The 20289-nt window shown below is 25.7% G+C and overlaps 1 protein-coding gene and 1 long non-coding RNA gene across 3 annotated transcripts in view; both read left to right on the top strand.

The window, feature by feature from the left end:
* The first annotated feature begins 5838 nt into the window (after positions 1-5838).
* The window catches only part of LOC109599549 (tyrosine-protein kinase transmembrane receptor Ror), a 58618-nt gene continuing 44167 nt past the window's right edge, over positions 5839-20289 (top strand). Inside the window, exon 1 of the mRNA XM_020015557.2 lies at positions 5839-6069. Coding sequence (XP_019871116.2) covers positions 6063-6069 — 7 coding nt within the window. The 5' untranslated portion in view covers positions 5839-6062. The remainder of the gene's footprint in view (positions 6070-20289) is intronic.
* LOC126265412 (uncharacterized) lies at positions 8555-9427 on the top strand. 2 transcript variants are annotated; one of them, XR_007547900.1, is made up of 3 exons: positions 8555-8658; positions 8718-8912; positions 8971-9427. It is a non-coding gene; the product is annotated as an uncharacterized LOC126265412 (long non-coding RNA). The 2 variants fall into 2 exon arrangements; XR_007547899.1 differs by having other exon boundaries at positions 8718-9427.

Below are 20289 nucleotides of genomic sequence, written 5' to 3'. Positions count from 1 at the left end.
ATTTAAACATTGCATAATCAAACATTAGGACATTTAGAAATTATTCAGTAATACTCAATTTTCAAATATTAGATCAATCATTAATTGATATTTTAATTAAAATTTATTCCTCATAAATAAATATAATTAAATGTTATTATTATTTATACATAATAATTAATTTCTGTTGTATGTATAATTTAAATTTTTTAAAATAAGTTAAAAAATTAATATTAATTAATTTAATTCATGAACTTTGTGGTAAATTGTAACTTTTTTAAACTCGCAAAATAGATTTCAAGTGAATATTTCATAAACAAAAATTAGGACAATAAGAAATTATTCAGTATTTTTCAGTTTTCAAATATTTGGTTAATAATTAATTGAAATTTTATCAAAAAAATTAAGTAACAATAATAATTAATTTATATTTTAATTAAAATTTATTATGTATAATTAAATATAATTAATATACATAATAATTAATTTTTGTTGATAAATTGTAACTTTTATAACCTCACAAATTAGATTTAAAGTAAATATTTCATAATCAAACATTAGAATATTTAGAAATTATTGAGTATTATTCAATATTCAAATATTAGGTCAATAATTAATTGAAAATAGAATTAAAATTAATTGTTCATAAATAAATTTAATTAAATGTTAATATTATTTATATATAATAATTAATTTCTGTTGTACATTTTATTTTTTTTAATTAAATAATAAAATTGATATTAATTACAAATTATTGTTAATAATTAATTTTAATGACTTCTTAATATTGTTCATACATACATATATGCAACAATTAATATGTAAGATTTATATTGCAAAAAATCATATAAAAATATTCAATACATTCTTTATGTTGTAATTTAAATCAATAAAAAAAATAAATATTTTAGAACGTACAGATGAAATATTTAACATCTAAAGTTCGTTTAGTCAAGTTATTAACTTTCAGTGTAAGGTACATTTAAAGAAAAAACTCAATAAAATTAGATAGAAAGAAATAAATAATAAATTCAAAATAAAAAGCCACATAATAAATAAATAATAAAATAATTTCCATATTTGAAAAAAGGTTGAAGTGTCACACATTTGTATAAGGAAAATATTCATTTTGTTGGTTTTAATTTATTAAATTGTAATTTACAACTACAAATTCTATAAATGTAATATACATACAAACAGTATTATTTGACCTTATTGCTTTGAACATTATTGTAGGGCGTTATTGTAGGTAAATACTTCCCTTTAAATATGACAAATATGAGAAATAACCAATGTCAAAATTAACATAGATAAACCTGCTCCAGTATTAAATTGAAATTGTTCTTATAAGTCAATTCAATGCCACATTTTTTACCAAATATATTCCGACATATTAAAATCCAAATGGCGAGTCTTAAACCCCCGGTTACATCAAGGTATAAAGCCTCCCCCTGAAAAACTTCGTCGTACGCCTTTTCAATGCTTTGAAATAAAATATGCGGAATTTATAACCGTATAATATATTTAAATGTGAACCAAAAGATCTAAAAAACAAATTGAAAATGTAGTTCATATTCCACTCCGTCGATCAAATCTCCAAACATGACGATCCAATTGATCATTCCGTATGTAGGCCAATTATGGAGATTCAGCATGAGCCCCGTGACAGCAATTATGTTACTTGAAAGTCTGGGCAATTACAAACTTCTTACCGTCAATTGTAACTTCAAATTAAAATACACAACCCTCGCCCTTTCACACAACCTCGCATGATCCTTAACGGGGATGTTTATTAATATATAATATATAAATTTTTATTCGACACATCTACACCATTAATGTTTTAAAGGCTGCCTTTTAACGACACTAATAATTATATTTTTTTAATTAAATTTTTTATCACATTTTAATACACTCAGACAAAACTGGGTATTGTTTAATTAAAACTCTTAATTACTTTTTCAAACATTATCAGTAAATTAAAATATTGTTTATTCGGAAATGTAGAAATGTTTCGCAAAGGCATTTTACAACGTGTTGTAAAATATTAAATTGAATAATTAAATAAACTTAAGACTTTCTCGGAAGACTGAAAAGTTAAATTAATATAATTACGCTGATCTTTTTCATAATAAAACTTATATGTATATTTAATTGTTGGACCCCAATGGACTCTTAACTGGAATTTTAAACATAGCAATGAAAAGTATTCAATTCAATTGATTTAGTTGCTGAGAAAAAGTTTCAAAGGAAGTTTGTGTGGTTCCACTTTAAGTGGATCAATTCCAGTTTTGTTTTTTTTTTAGTTTCTAATCCTTTTAATTTGTTCCTAAATCTTTTGAACTTAATTTACATACAATGTTTAAACTTTAAACTGAAAGCTTTTTTACCTTAAAAAAATCTTTCAGTTCAATTAATATTAAAAACACAAATCCAATTAGGAACTGCAGACGAAAAGAAAACGTTAAATCGAGGATGAGTGTATGAAAATGGAAATATTATGACATTTTTCTTTTCTCAATAATACTTTTATTCAATGGGGACATTTATACGGTTCATTTGTAAAATATAAATATTGCGATTTAATATTCCCTTAAATTTATGGATTCTGTAAAAAAATGTACACATATTTGTGTATTACAAAAAAAAAAAAAAAAATATGACATCTGGAATCGTAATATTTGGAGGATAACAAAATGTTTGCAGAAGTAATTTGGTTTATTACTGTTTCTTTGTCTCTTTCCTTCAGTTTACATTGATTGAATTGAAATTTCTTTAAAAATATTCTCGTATAAAGTGTATATTTTAGGTCCAGAAAACCTAATGAATAAATTTGATAATTAATTAATTAATTAATAATATGTAGACTAGTTGGAACTTGGAATTAATTGGTATTGGATAGTATAATTTTGTTGCCAAAATTTTTGTCCTGAAAACTTCATAAGAAAGTTCAGGAATTAAAGTTGGTAAATGACTATTACTCAATTACTATAATGTCAAAACTTAAGAACAATTTAAGTAAACCACATATTTTCTCGAATGCAATTTAATGACTACAAAACTGAGAATGTTTCTGATTACTCTTATCTAATTTAAGTAAGTAAATATGTGAATATAACGACATTAATGGAAGTTTAAAGTGTTTTCATAATATTTAATATTCGTAGTAAAATAGTCTAATAGTTTAAATTAGATTAGGTGAATGTATATTACAGGAAAATAGTTTATTTTTTTAAGAAAAATCTAAGAAATAAATAAAAAAATTAATAATTATATATTAATAATTAAAAAAGAAGCTGTTATCCTTTAAAAGAAAATAAAAAATAACGATATGATATAATTTAATGTGAATTTATATTCATAAAAATAAATATTTAAACTAAAAGTGGAAAAAAATTAAAATAAAAATAAACCGAATTGGTACATTTTCTTTCCATACTTTTGATATTTTTTGTTGTAAAAGAATGAATGAATATTTTAAAACAATATATATTAATAAAAACAAAATTTATTGATTTTGTTTTTACATTTTACATTTGAATAAAAGCTTTTATCTATAAATTTAAATTTTCCATTCTAAATCGTATTTTTTTATTTTATTATCTTAATTACAATTAAATTATTATTTTATTATCATATTAAAAATATTATAGACATATTAACACTTAAAATATTTAAGTCAAATATTTAATATTTCGAAGAAAATGTGTATATAAAAAACTATTTTGTAACTAAAATATGTTAAAAATATTTTAGTAAGGAAATTGTTTATAATTTTATTTTTTAATTGTACCTATAATTAATTATAAAATAAATAATATTTAATAGTAAATTTGCTAGTTAAAGAAGAAATTTTACCAAAAATTGGATAATTGAATTAATTGTGAGATATTTATCTTTAATATTTTATAAGTTTATATTCTAATTAATCTATTTTATTATTAATATTTTTGTTTCGTTTATTTTCAATGATTCTAAAAAATTGATAAAATTTTTCATGAAATGAGAGTTTGAATTGTATGAAAATTAATAATAATAATTTTTATAGACAAAAATTCAATAATTAATTATGGGATATTGTTTAATATATTATATTATAATATGTCTTTTTAGTTCAGTTTAAAAATTTCGAAAAATTAATTAAATCTTTCCTGAAATGAGAATCTGAATTATCTGAAAATTAATAATGAATTTTTATACATAAGAAAAAAATTAAAAATTATTTGTAATATATTTTTATATTTGATATTTTATAATTTAATTTTTTAATTAAAATATATTATTATTAATATTTTTATTTCGTGCAGTCACAAAAATTCTAAAAAAAAATGTCTTGAAATGAGACTAATAACAATTTTTGAAGGACAGAAATTAAAAAATTAATTGTGAAATATTTGTCTTTAATATTTTATAATTTTATTTTTTAATAATTAATTAATATTTCTTTTTAGTTCTGTTTAAAAAATTCGAAAAATTAATTAAATATTTCCTAAAATGAGAATCTAGAAATTAATAATGATAAGTTTCATCCAAAAAAATCCAAATATTTTTTATCTTTATAACTTTATTTTTTAATTTAATTATTTTATTATTAATATTTTGTTTCGTTCACTTTCAAAAAGTCTAAAAAATGAATCAAATGTTTCCTAAAATGAAAGTCTGAATTATCTGAAAATTAATAATAATTTTTATGGGCAAAAATTTAAAAATTAATTGCCTTTAATAATTTTAATTTTTAATTAATCTTTTATAATATTAATACATTTTTTTTTTCGTTCATTTATGTGGTTTAAGTAATATTAAGAATTATTTAAAAAATACTAAAAATAAGTTTATTTAATAATTATGTAATACTATTAGTTAAAAAAGTCACAAAATTTAGATAATTTTAAAACTGGAATAAACCACTTTTACTTATCAGAATTTAATATAAATATATAATTATATAAATCTTTAAACTGTAAATTAAAAATTAATAATAAATATATTTTTTTTATATATGGAGAATAAAAAAAAGAAATTTTATGAGAAAACTTGTAAAAATGTAATTTTATTTATTACATTGAAAAGAAATGTTTTTTTACTCTTTTAATTAAATTAATAATTAAATAAATATTATTTTAGGATTATTAAAAGTTTACTTTTTAAGTGATAAAGGAGAAATAACAAAAAGATAAAAGAGTACATAAATATAATTTATTTATTATAATTATAATAAAATAATCACAAATACACAAATTAAATAATGAAATAAAAAAAATCCATATTAATAATATAAATTTAATTATAATCTTATGTTTTAACTCAATTCCTTCATTCAAATTAATAAATGAATTTTACATAAAATTTACTATTATAACTAATATATATATTTCTAATTATTGTTCATTTACAAATATGTATTTTTAGCAGTTATGGAAATAGAATGTAAATAAAATAATATTCGATAATTGTTAATAATAAAACTTTTAAAAAATTCCAAATGGCAACAAATTGAAAAGAAAAATAAAACTAATAGCCCTTCCTTGCCAAAACAATTTATTATATCAATAAATCTAACAAGACATAGACGCCACCCCTAGAAAACCTCAAAATCCAAAGACTCAACTGACGGAGTCCAAACAAGCGTGTAATTAACTGGCCGTCCGCCTCTTAAACCCCAGCCCCATCGATAAGAACCCAATCGAGAGATACCACCGACATCGGCGATATGATGTACGGGGGTAGGGCGCACATGCACTTGATAACAGCCCGTCGCGACGAGGCGAAGAAGGGCGCTGGATCGGGCCCGTCGACGATACGCCGTGCCAGCGGCTCTCGCAGTAGCGAACGACACGCTCTGGTGGGAGAAGCGACACCGACACCGACACAGCTTTACCGACGGCAGGCCGGATTCCGTGGATTAGTGTCCGGTCGTCGCGACGCCGCACGCCATCCGGAACATTCCTGCTGAACGCGCGGTGTTTTCAAGTTTTTTCGAAGCGGTGCGGACGCGGGTTCGTTGTGAACATGTGCTCGACGCTTTGAAGTTTCCTCTCCGGTGTTTTTGAACTTTGATCTGCGGATTGTTGTGATTTTGGATCATGGGCGGTGAGTTTTTTTTTATCAGTTTTATGGCGTACGTAGTAAATCTGTGTTGTGGAAGGGTAATAAAAAATTGCAACAGAAATTTTTCCTTCAAGTTAAATTGGAAATATGTAAAGTATCTGAAATATTTTCAAATTAATTTAGTATTAAAGTGGTATAAAAATTTTAATTAACTAATTAATTTCTATCATCACTTTTTATTTTTTTATTTAATATCAAAAACTAAAGTGTTGACAAAGAAAATATGTATATATTAAATTGTCAAATCAATTAAATATACATTATCTACAAAATTACATATTAATACAAAAAATAATTTTAATTATTTGTTTGAAATTTCAATAAATATTTAACAGGTATTATTAATTACTGATATAAATTCTCTTAAAAATACAAATGGAAATATTTTATTTTATTATTATTTTTTTCTTCATATTTATATATGAAATTAATTTTTTAGAAATAAATTAAGATAAAGTCTTTGAATGAAAATAAATCACTTTGACTATTATATATTATAAAATAAATATGTAAATCAATTTTATATTGACTAATAGTCACATTTAAAATATTTTTATTACTTCCTTGTCATATTTTTTGTTATTAATATTAACAAAATGGATTTGAATATTTTAAAACCATAAATAATATTTTTGTCCTTTGAGTAACAATATATTTATGATTTATTTTGTATTTAAATAAAAGCTTTTATCTATATTAATATTTTTCATTCTGAATTGAGTTTTTTTTATTTTTTATCTCAAATATAATTAAAAGTTTATTACTTATATATTTACCTTTTTTATTTTAATAACAGAAAGTATTTAATAATATTTGAATTATTTTGATATATTTGAAATTTAGAAAAAAAAAATAAATTATTCATCTTTAATGTTTTATAATTTTATATTTTATTATAAAAGGGGTTATCAAAATGTGGAAACAATGAAAACACGTTCATTAATGAAGAAAATCCAAATAAATTAGAGATTCTCCTGAAGAAATTACACTCCTCCAAATTTAAATTTAAAAAATTGTTTTTTCCTCATATTTCCGAAACCTTTGGTCCAATTGTGTTAAAATTTGAAATACATAATCCTGAAATGCGAGCTTACAATTTAAAGTAATAAATTTTTTCCATATTGTTACAGCGGCGTAGATTCTGGGGATCTCCTATTTTACTCCCCCTATTTTCAACGCCACCGAATATTTTTAAAAAATATTAAGCTTTTTATATATTTTGTACAATTTACAATAAAAAAGATGCTTTGATTAATTTTGATTAACACAACCATTTTTGAGATATTTCAGTTTAAATATTTGTAGACCCTTAAACATATATATTTTTATTATACAAGGTTTTTCTAAAATGGGTGCTCAAAATGTGGGAGCAGTTAGAACACGTCTAAAAATGAAGAAAACTTAAATACTATTTTTTTCTAAATTTTCTCCTGAAGAAAATACAGCCCTTCAAGTTTAAATTTGAAAAACTGTTTTTTTCTCATATTTCCATAACCTTTGGTCCAATCGTGTTTAAATTTGGTATGTATTATCCAAATATATATGCCTACAATTTAGTGAAATAAATTTTTTACATATTATTACAGTGGCGTAGATTTTGGGGGGTCTTCCTATTTTTCTCCCCCTATTTCTTACGCCACCGAATATTTTTAAAAATTATTAATCTTTTTATATTCCTTGTACAATTTAGAAGATAAAAGATTCTTTAATAAATTTTGATTCACACAACCATTTTTGAAATATTTCAGTTTTAATGTTGGTAGAAAATAAAAATGAACTTTTAAACTGAAATATTTCATAAACGTGTGTGTTAATCAAAATTAATCAAGAGCACAATTTTTTTCTAAATTATACAAAGAACATAAAAAGTTTAATAGTTTTAAAAAATATTCAATGGCGTTAAAAATAGGCCGACAAAAAGAGAGAACCCCCCATAATCTACGCCACTGTAATAATATGGAAAAAGTTTATTACACTAAATTGTAGGTATATATTTTTGGATAATACATACCAAATTTAAACAGGATTGGACCAAAGGTTACAGAAATATTAGTAAAAAACTATTTTAGAAACTTAAATTTGAAGGGCTGTAATTCCTTCAGGAGAAACTTTAGAAAAAAATTTAATTTAGATTTTCTTCATTATTAAGCAAGTTCTAATTGATCCCAAACTTTGATCACCATTTTTATACCTTTTATTAGCAAATTTCATATTTTATAATAATATTTTAATATTATTGTTGATATTTTACAATTTTATTAAACTTATCGAACATTAAATTTAATTTAACAATATATTTTTTAATTTTAAACCTGAAATTTATAGTTCTATGGCTGAATATATCTAATAATTAATCAATCTATGATTATAACTAATACAAATCAAGTGAGTTGATACGTGTTGTTCATGTTTTTAATGTGTTGCTATGGATATCATGTAATTAATAACATAAATTAAACGTATCGATGTCGGTGTCTGCTATTCGAAGCTCAAGCCCATTACATATTTGAAACGATCTTTAGAACACGACTCAGTGAAACAGGAACAACTCACAGATATTGGAATTACTAGGTGAGATAGTAGTTTTGATAAGGATAACATAGAAATAACATTAGATCAATCTCCTATAGGAGGAACTCTATTAGAACAAAGAAGTGAGGATTACTTAACAAACTCAATACGTTTATATATCAGTATCAGAAAAGAGGAAAGAAGAGGGAATTACTGAAGTAATTGAAACTACAAATCAAAATGGAATAGAAAGGCTGGAAGTTCATCTTTTCCAGTCCAGTTGGAGTGACATCAAAGTAATTGGTGCACTTTAGGTTGTATTTTAGAAGAACTTTTTGTCAAATTCTATAATTAATGTGTCGATGATCACAGCATGTAATGAGTGAAGGAAAAGAGACTAAAGAAAAAACTGGCTCAAAAAGCTTCCCCACCGGAAACTTCAACACAAAAAGTGAGTTTACAGAAGGGTGCCTCTTCAAAAGTCTTTTTAAAACGCCCCACCAACGCAAGAAATTGGAATCAATCAAAATGAAAAGTTTAAAACCCATTGGCTTAAGATCAGCAACTGTTGGATTCATGTAAAATTAGCATGTTACATCATCGATTCTAATTTTAATTGTGGCTTTGGCGTTAATAAGAATGTAATCTGGGACGAAAAATAAAATAAATGAACGTCATTTCATCCCTTAGTAACTTAGTAACAACTTTTATACGTTTGTTTATTGTATTTTTCAGTTTCAGATGAAATTCTTAATAGCGTCAAAGTCACAGTTGATGATTGAAATGTATTTTTTGACATTTTTAAATTAAATATAAAAGTTTTCAATTACCTTACTTATGCTTTTTATGTCCGAAACTAAATTGATTTGCCCCTTTTCCAGGTGAAGTGTTTGAAAAATTATTTAATTCAATTTTAATTACGTCCAATTTAACCATACATTCAGATGTATGTACTGACCCGTTTTTTCGGCCAATTCACACGAATTAATTTTAATAAATCGGTTCTTTCTGAGGGTTAACACCTACAAAACGTTTACAAAAAAGGATTCGGTCCTTTAAATAAATAGAATGTGGGAAGCATTGTTCCGAATGTGATTTTTACTGAATCGCATTGTCATCGGTGAAAGCACTAAAGGAGATTGACAACGCTTAAGAAGATTGATCGTTGTCGGTGTCGTAAACACTTATTTCCATACCGGAGGAATCACGGAAAAACTTCTAAGTTGTCGGGAGGTCAATGTTTGGTAACTTGCACAACAATTTCTGGTTAATTTTTGATAGTTATTTTGTGGGGGGGACGAATAATGGACGGATTGTAAGACAGCCATAAATTCCCAATAAATTTAACACGAAATCACAGACAGAAGTCGTGTCGTACTGATAAACCAACAACGTAACGAAACTGTTTGTAGTAGATACGAGTTGACCTATTCCTTCTGTTCGAGTTAAAAATACAAATTATAAATAATTCCCTCTCCTTTTAAATTATAATATAAACAAACAGTCATTTAAATTAGTTATGATAATTAGTTGTCAAGTGTAAAAGATTTATTGGTCTAAACCTCGAACGTAATTTGTTTGGAAATAACCTATTTTAACAGTGATTTAACGGAGTGATTGTTCTTTCCCGCAAGTTTGTAAGTCGTACCGGGCGTTGCAACATTTAACTCAACATTTATTGTTAATAAATAACACAAGATTGTCGAAAAATCGGGTAAACAACCACGGTCTTGTTATTAACCGCCGCCTAATGAATAATTTATCTGGAATAATAAGAGTTGTCGTAAATTATTTGGAGCAAACATCAATATTTGATCGCCTACATCATAATTTTTTGTTTGCCAACGTGCTTTACTTCTCGTTCCGAGTTTTTCTTCGCTGAAAGTTTAATTCAATTTAAATATTGTCCCGTGAAAACGGATCACGACGCCCAAATATTGACTGATTCGGAATCGATTTTATTGACATTCTCAATAACAATGGACGCGTGTACCATATATTTGTTATTTTTCGTAATTATCATGAACCGTTCGTGTGTCTGGTTTAATTATTTATATCGTTGCCGATAATGGAGGATAACAACTTTTCAATATTATCTGACGTGATAAAAAGCACGGATATTAAGAGTTAAGATAATGAAGTAAATGGGGTGTTTGTGGATGCGTTCAATAAATAACTCTCGGTCCAATAAAGGCATTCCTTCCTCTTTATTTGACAGGTTTAAAAGTACATTGAATGCATTATCATTTTTCATTCTGTTTCCTTGTAATCCACGTTTAATAAGACGGAACTTGCAATTGTAGGAAAGATCATTAAATCCATCTGTGGATCTTCCTACAATGGACGTTTAATTGTGTTTGCACTCAATCTGATAATTCAGCTAAGCTATTATCTTGTTTATTTGTACTTTCACCAACAGTAACTGCTTTTCCATCGCCGTTAAATATATGAGAATTGTACAAATTATGTCGTTGTTGTGCTTTTGATAACAATTTTTATGGTCATATAATTGGAATATTATAAAAGAATTTATTTAATTAGATAGTTTTTTTTTAATTTAAAATTGCATCACTATTTGCCTCTTTAATTAAATTTTTGTGGGAGCGAAACATAAACAAACTTTCAAAGCACATTAATTTACTTAATTACTTACTCTTATTAGTTAAAAAAAATATTTTAATGAGAATATAGTGCCCTGAACATTTTATTTATTCACCTTTGACAAAATTTAATAAATTTTAAAAATCTGTTAATTGTACTTTGTTTTAGTGGTTTACTTCTTTTATAAGCTTTTATATTATTGTTATTATAATTTGGTGACTGAAATAAAAACATAAATTCTCAAATATTAGAGAAATTTAAATGTCTAACATTTGTTTTATTATTTTTTTAACTGTAGAAAAAATTAATTTATAATATAAACAAAAATGAAACAATGAACTTAATTTCATATTGTTTTTACGACAAATTTATTTAATTTAATTGTTTATAAAATATTTTTAATTTTTAAAATATATGAAAAATTTATTGATTTTTTTTTTTTTTTGACAAATTTATGGTTTTTATGGCAACTTTATTTAATTTAAACGTTTATAAAAAATTAATTTGATTTTTAAAATATGCAAAAAATTAATTAATTTTTAATAAATAAATTAAATTTGACATATTTTCTGACAGTTAACCTAACCTAAATTGGATGGTCAAAATTTGGTACCAATTAAAACAGGTCCAACAGTGAAGAAAACCAAAATTTCTTCTTAAATTTCTCTTGAAGAAAATACAGTCACTCAAATTTAAATTTCGAAAATTGTTTTTTCCTCATATTTCTGTAACCTTTGGTCCAATCGTATTTAAATTTGATATGTATTATCCTAAAATACTTGTCTACAATTTAATGTAATATTTTTTTTTCATATTATTACAGTGGCGTAGATTCTGGGGGGTTGTTTCCTTTTTCCCACCCTATTTTTTTCGACATTGAATATTTTCTAAAACTATTAAGCTTTTCATACTATTTGCATAATTTGGAAAAAAATTGTGCTCTTGATTAATTTTGATTATCACAGCCGTTTCTGAGATATTTCAATTTTAATGTCTTCGTTTTAATTGAAGAAATTTAAAATTAAACATTAAAACTGAAATATCTCAAAAACGATTCTGTTAATCAAAATTAATCAAAGTACCTTATTTCTTCTAAATTGTGCAAGGAATATGAAAAGCTTAATAGTTTTAAAAAATATTCAGTAACGTAGACAATAGGGCGACAAAAAGGGGAAAATCCCCATAATCTACGCCACTGTAACAATATTGAAAATGTTCATTATATCAAATTATAGGCATATATTATAGGAAAACACATACCAAATATAAACACGATTGGTCCAAAGGATACGAAAATATAAGAAAAAAATAATTTATGAAAATTAAATTTGAGGGGCTGTATTTTCTTTAGGAGAAATTTTAGAAAAAAATTTTATTTAGATTTTCTTCATTATTCAACGTGTAGTTCTCCTATTTCTGTCATAAATAAATTTCTGCATTAAAACTTGTTTTTAATTTTAATTTATTAATTAGCTTTAATAATAATTAATATTTTTCTAATCAATAAAAAACTTGTTTTATGTATTTTTGTTTGTCAATTATTTTTTTTCTTACCATCAATATCAAGTTTATCTTTTTTAACTTCACTTTTGTACATAATAAATATATAAATTTAAATGTCTTAAATAGTTTATATATATATTTTCGTTACTTTTAACATTTTTACAAAAAGTACCATAAACCCAATAACACAAATGTGTTTAATGGCCGTTATATATTAAAACAAAGACAATAACATAATACTAAAATTTTAACCATTTTTTAATTGTTTTCTGTCACTTTAAAAACTGTTTTATAACTTTTTTATTGTTAATAAAATTAGATATTTTTAATTGCTTTTGTGCATCCTGTTTTATCTTTTAAAACTGGAGAAAAGAGAAATAATTAATCAATTTTCTTGGAATAATCGCATTAAAATAATATTTATTTAATATTGAAAGAGGAAAATAAACACCCATAAACACATTAATTTTGAGGATTTAATGGTTTATTTGTCCGTTATAAATATCTAAAAATATATGTACATAAGTATATTATTAAAATATTGTTAATATATATTAAACGTAGATTTTTTATTTATTATTTAATATTATAAACTGCTTTTAAAATAACTTAATACTAATGGAATTTAACGTTTTGCTCACTCATGAGTAATTTCAGCAAATGTGCACATTTTAAAATTAACATTTTTGATTATTTAAAAATAATACATGTTTGCAGCCCCAAATTTCTTAAATTGGAACAAAAACAACAAAGCATTGTTGGCTAAGTCGGTTATTTTAAGAAAACAACGCGACATAAAACTTCCTTGTTGGTACAGAAGTGGACGACTTAAGTTTGGAACCAAGATCTAAACAGTGAAAAAGAAATAAACAGTTTAAAGTCGTGATGGGACACGAATGGTCGCACTTAAACACAATTCGTCGAGGGTAGAACAATGTAAACTAACAAAACGAACCTTTATTTATACGTTTATCGCATTAGATCGATTGTCATAAACACATTTCGCCGATCGTTTATTTCAACAGCACAAATCCAGATTCCGCCGATCATATTTCATCGCGTAATTATATTTACAGGAAGACATGTAAATTACGCACCAACACGCAATACTAATTACGTTGTAGTAATGAGTCGAAACACATACAATTAACATATTTTACACGGATGCTTATTTGACATTGCATCAACAACCCAAAGTACTGCGGTACCACCTACTTAACGGACTTTACGGCCGCTCATTTGTGTGTGTTTTTAATGCGAAATTATGGTTTGTGTTGTTAACAACACCTTCGTCGTTATTATTTTAAATTAACAGAAAATCATTACAAAGTTTTCAGTGGAATTCCTTAAACTGCAACCGCATTTAATTGGCGTGTTTAAATGATCGTAAATGTTGTTTTAGGATTTATTTTATAGGTTTTGGAAGATGTACAGTATCAAAAGGCATAACGAATACATCACACTTAAAGGGGTTATAAATAATTATTTTTATATTCATAATAAAACTGTTTATTACGTCAATAAATTAGCTACAATGTATTAATTGTTTGCGGGAGTGTTTTTTTAAATAGGGGAAAAATTGATTTTGCCACGTTGATGTCGTTTTATCACACATTAATAACTTAATGATCCATAATGTAATAACTGTGTTAACGCTGATAAATAATAATTAGGTACCGGAAAAAGTTATTAACGTTTAATTTTTATTCATCGACGTTCTACGAGCAAATTTATGTTACAAGGAAAAATTCTGAAGTTTTTTACCCTCAGTTTTGACCTCCTTCTCAAAACTGAACCAATTATTATACAAATAATTCAACTGTCACACCTGGAGGAATGTCTAAACTATGGTAGATGACCCCCCCCCTCAAAACTAAACCCTTTATTACCTAAAAAATTCAACTGTGACACCTGGAGAAATGTCTAAACTATGGTATATGACCTTCTCCTCACAACTAAACTATTTATTACCTAAAAAATTCAATTGTGACACCTGGAGAAATGTCTAAACTATGGTACATGACCTCCTCCTCAAAACTAAACCATTTATTACATAAAAAATTGAACTGTGACACCTGGAGAAATGTCTAAACTTGGTAGATGGCCTCCTTCTTATAAATGGTTTAATTTATTACATAAAAAAATTCAACTGTGACATCTGGAGAAATGTCTAAACTATGGTAGATGACCTCCTCCTCAAAACTAAACCATTTATTACCTAAAAAAGTCAACTGTGACATCTGAAGAAATGTCTAAACTATGATACATGACCTCATCCTCAAAACTAAACCATTTATTTCATAAAATATTGAACTGTGACATCTGGAGAAATATCTAAACTATGGTAGATGACCTCTTCCTCAAAACTAAACCATTTATTACCTAAAAAAGTCAACTGTGACATCTGGAGAAATGTCTAAACTATGATACACGACCTCCTCCCCAAAACTAAACCATTTATTACATAAAAAATTCAACTGTGACACCTGGAGATATGTCTAAACTATGGTAGATGACCTCCTCCTCAAAACTAAACCATTTATTAACTAAAAAATTCAACTAGAAATGTCTAAACTATGATACATGACCTCGTCCTCAAAACTAAACCTTTTATTACCTAAAAAATTGAACTGTGACACCTGGAGAAATGTCTAAACTATGGTACATGACCTCCTCCCCAAAACTAAACCATTTATTACATAAAAAATTCAACTGTCACACCTGGAGAAATGTCTCAACTATAGTACATGACCTCCTCCTCAAGCTAAACCCTTTATTTGAAGCTCCTTAAGTCTTTAAAGTGATTTGTTGTTTCATTGCATGAAACCTCTTCTAATTATTGATTCATCACAGTTTAATGACTGGCCTACTTTCAAAAATGTTGTACGAGGATTTTGCTGAAATATTTCTTCGCTGGTACAAACTTCAGGCTGTTCTTAACACAGTTCATCTTCAATACATCAATTGTCACTTTAAACTGGTTTTTCAAATCATCAAGTAAATCTGTACGAATTATTTTTAATCTAAATATATGTTTTAAATAGAATAGAAGAAGAAAAAATAAGTAACACAGTTAAAAAGAGGATTAATAAACTTTCAAAAGTGTTAAAAAATAAAATTACATTTAAATAATGTCCTGTTCAGGACAGACACTAATGTAAGGTTTGTTTTTAATAAAAACCTTATTATAAAGGACAAAAAATACATTTCTAATGATTTATCTCATATGTCAGTTCCATACAGACCAGAATCGATTGTCTCGTATAAAGAAGGCCTTCTAAATCATATCCTTGATCTTCTTGCCGGAGTTGAGAGTTGTGTAAAAAAATTGAACGTAGAGAATATTCAAAAGAGACCAACCACATACGAAATGAGCACAGATCCTCAATCTGTGCAGCAACGTTGTATTCGTAAGAACATGATCTATGGATGATGTTATCGGTGGAAAGGCATAATTTAAACGCCAGATAAGATCGAACCGTCGGGTGAATTATAGGTTTGGATATTCTAATTGATTTCCGTAAGATCACATAAATAAGAACGGTTTGTGGGTGTGCTAACACGATTTCAGAACAATTGAATTGTTAGGCTTATGAGTAACGAGAGAATTATTTCTCGTATTTTTTGAGCCGACAACAAAGTGCCGATAAAACCTCAATATACAGGTTACATTAAACCGCATTACGTGATTTACAATTAGTCCGATTTAATTGGATTCTTTAATTGTACAAAGGGACCGTAATCACTTCATCCCTCCCGATTATCAATGTGATAGAACGTCGCTCAAACAGACAGCCTTCTTTTCATTAAATAAGGCTCATTATTAATATTAATTTCCGGAAGTGGCTTTCGCAACCGCACGATACATATTCACGTTATTAATTACGATTGTAAAATTAATATGCGAACGGGTACCACATTGACGCAGGATGAACCAATTTGCATCAGTAATAATGATCGTTGATCGTTATTTAATAAGTCTTACGCCCAATTTTTTTTCGATTAAATGACGGCACCGAAACGACATTAATCAATTTGGGTGGGCCATTCATTCTCGTTTGTCACTTATAATGTTGAAAAATGTTTTTTTTACTTTTGATGATAAGGGTTTTATTTTTAGGTGTAATATGCAAAAACATTTAAAATAAAGGATCAACGACTTTCATAAAATATACTTCGTATAAAAATGTTTTGTTTGTATTCAATATTTGAGTTGATTTTATAATTTTATTTATATAAAGCCTCTTTATTTCTTATAGACATTAATTGTCAAAATTAAAATAAATTGGTACAGAAAATTTTCTTAGTTTTGTTAGAAAAACAGGAAAAAATCTCACACCATTTTTACTAAAATATTAAAATTTGTATTAGACAGTCAGAATTTATGTTTTTATTTAAATAGTTATGAGGTGGGTGGAATAATCTTTGATTCCATGTGGTGCTTAATGGAGAAATATGAAGGAAATAAGCCAATTTAAAAGATAAGGATTGGCTTGTAGATAAAAATAATCTTGGGAAACTAATCTGCCTTTAGAGTCAACCATCTTATAGTATAATATAACCAGAAACAATAGGAGGAATATACGTGGGAGAGGAGAGAATCAGTCCTCAACTCCAAATACAAATTACTAATCTTATTAATATCTGCTAAACTACTATAAACAAAGGGAATCCGCCAATTGTTATAGATTTAAATGTTTACATACAATGATCAAAGCCTCGTCCATTTGATTACGGTATCAATTATATATAGTGTTAAATATAGAAGATAAAATAAATAGGCAATATCTAAAATTAGTTCGTGGCAAAATCACTGTTGTGGAAACTAAATTTAATTGTAATCGACAATACAAAATCCCCATTATTATTCAATGTTTCCCGAGTCGTGATATTCAATTTCTCAATCAATGCATTCTAATAAATTAAAGGACAATACCAAAGAATGACAAAGCTGGAGAAGTTAATTACTTAACACTTTAAAGGTTTCAGTTGGTGCTGATAATGAGAAAAATGATACTTTTCAGTAACGGGAAAACGTCACATTGATTTTTGTCTGTACTTTAATAATAGAAGGCGACAGATATGATTATTAGACGCACCGCCAAACTGCAAATGTTAACAGCACATAAAATTAATTTTAGAAACAATACGCAATTAAATGGGTTCAACTGGGCCTTTTATACCCTCAAAGCATATTTCACATGTGTGGCATGGACACTTTCAAAAACTTGGTGGAAGATCTTAAACTTTTGTGTCACTCATTTTAGTTTAGACAATTGATATAGTTAGTTAAAATTAGTTTCACAAAGTAGATTGTCATTTATAAATGAATTTGAAGATTATCTAGTTGTTGTTTTTCAAAAATTTTAAGCTAATGTTATGTCTCTTTAAAATTAAATTATATTTTTTATTGGAGATGACCTTAACTCAGTTATTTTAAATAAAACAGGTAAACTGATTGAAGGTAAATTAAATATAAAAAGGTCTTTACATTTATTTTAATTAATTGATTATTGATAAATTAAAATATTTATTGAATGTCAATCATTTCTGTATCAGTTTATATTAATTTTTACAACTTACTTTAGATAAGCTTTTTTTAATATTTATTCAATTTCAAATAAACAGTTTTATAAAATATAGAAAAAATATACTAAATAAGTATAAGTTTTTTTCCTGCTAAATTGAAAAGTTAAATTAAATTAGTTTAATTGTTTAAATAAGTGAGACTTCTTATTTTTTTTAACAAAATTAAATGTATAAAAAATATAAAGATTTTATAGTAAATAAAAATTTCAAATTAAAATGAATTTTCAGTATTTTAGATAAATTTATTTTATAATATGAAATATTTATTCAATTCTAAAATAAAAGTTTTATAAAATACAGAAAAGATTCATTAAATAAGTACAAATTAGTTTTCCTGCCAAATTGAAAGAATAAATTAATTTAACTGTTTAAAATTTAAAAAAAAAAATGAGTAACTTATTAACAAATTTGTGATATATAAAAACTTTTACACGCAAATAAAAACAAATTCTGAATGTTTAGTACAAAAACTAAATTTAAACATTAAAATTGAAGTGAGATTTTTTCTTATTTTTCCAACAAAATGAAGAAAATTTTCTGTACCAATTTATGTTAATTTTGACAATTAATATGCATAAAATCGATTATGTTGAAAGTTGAATTATCAGTATTTTAGGTAAATTTAATTTATAATATGAAATATTTATTAAATTCTAAATAAATATTTTTATAAAATATTGGAAAGATGCATTAAATAAGTACAAATTAGTTTTCCTGCTAAATTGAAAGAATAAATTAGTTTAACTGTTTAAAATTAAAAAAAATTGCCAAATTTGTGATATATAAAAACTTTTACAGACAAATAAAAATAAATTTTGAATGTTTGGTGTTTTTAACAGAAAGTTAAATTTAGTAAAAATGAAGTGAGTTTTTTCCTACTTTTCTAACAAAATTAAGAAAATTTTCTGTACTAATTTATGTCAACTTTGACAATTAATATGTATAAAAAATAAAGAGCTTTTTATAATAAATAAAAATATAAGATCAACTCAAATATTGCTTCTATCGATTATGTTGAAATTAAAATGAGTTCAATATTTTAAATAAGATTATATTATAATATGAAATATTTATTTAATTATAAATAAAAATGTATATAAAATACAGAAAAGATGAATATTTACATTCTATTGTTGCTTAGAAGGGTTCAGGGATGTTTTCTTGTGCCTTCTTCTTCATCAAATTTATAATAATTAGAAGAAGTTTTTTTGACTTGTTTCACATAGTATAATAGATCATGAAAGTTTAAGTGTGGTACCGGTTATTCATCGTATACAAACTTTCACATCAGTTTTTTATTTTCATTCTCTTCGTACTTAGAAAGAAGATTTAGGGGCAAATTAAATTATCAAATTTAATTTTAAATGTTTTCTGGTTCCCCCTTCTTCATCAACATAATTAGAAGAAGTTTATTTGACTTGTTTCACACAGTATAAAAGATCATGAAAGATTAAGTATGTTACCATTTATTCATCATACGCATACTCCCACACCAGTTTTTTATTTCCATTCTATTCTTGCTTAGAAAGATGATTCAGAGACACATTAAATGATCAAGATTATTTTTACATGTAATTGTCTCTTTGTCTTCCTCCATAAATTTATTTTCAGGAAACAAACTAATCCCCAATTCACTTTACAAACAAACTTCTAAATGACCAATTCCTCAATTATTCCCTCAAATTGCAATCGTGTCACGTCTCCGACGATTGAACTCCGAGTAATTTCCTTTGCACTTATTTGCAATCGCATTACCCCACCATTACCATTAAACCCTTACGTCTGCATCCAGAAAATTAATCCAATTCCACCGCTCTTAAAAAGCGACGTAGGTGTTGTTTTGCGAAGTGGCTAAAAAGATTTGTCGGGCGACGAAAGGTGGGTCGTGTTAAGATGCACCCTCTTCACTCGTTCAAACAGTTAAAGGCGAAAAAGAGCCAAAGCAAACAAATCGGCGTCTGTTATTTAAGGGGGGGACGCAAAATGTGCCATGTCACG

Source organism: Aethina tumida, chromosome 4 (assembly GCF_024364675.1).
Source record: "Aethina tumida isolate Nest 87 chromosome 4, icAetTumi1.1, whole genome shotgun sequence".
Classification (NCBI taxonomy): domain Eukaryota; kingdom Metazoa; phylum Arthropoda; class Insecta; order Coleoptera; family Nitidulidae; genus Aethina; species Aethina tumida.
Note: the sequence above shows the minus strand (reverse complement) of the source record. Positions and strands in the feature narration are given on the sequence as shown.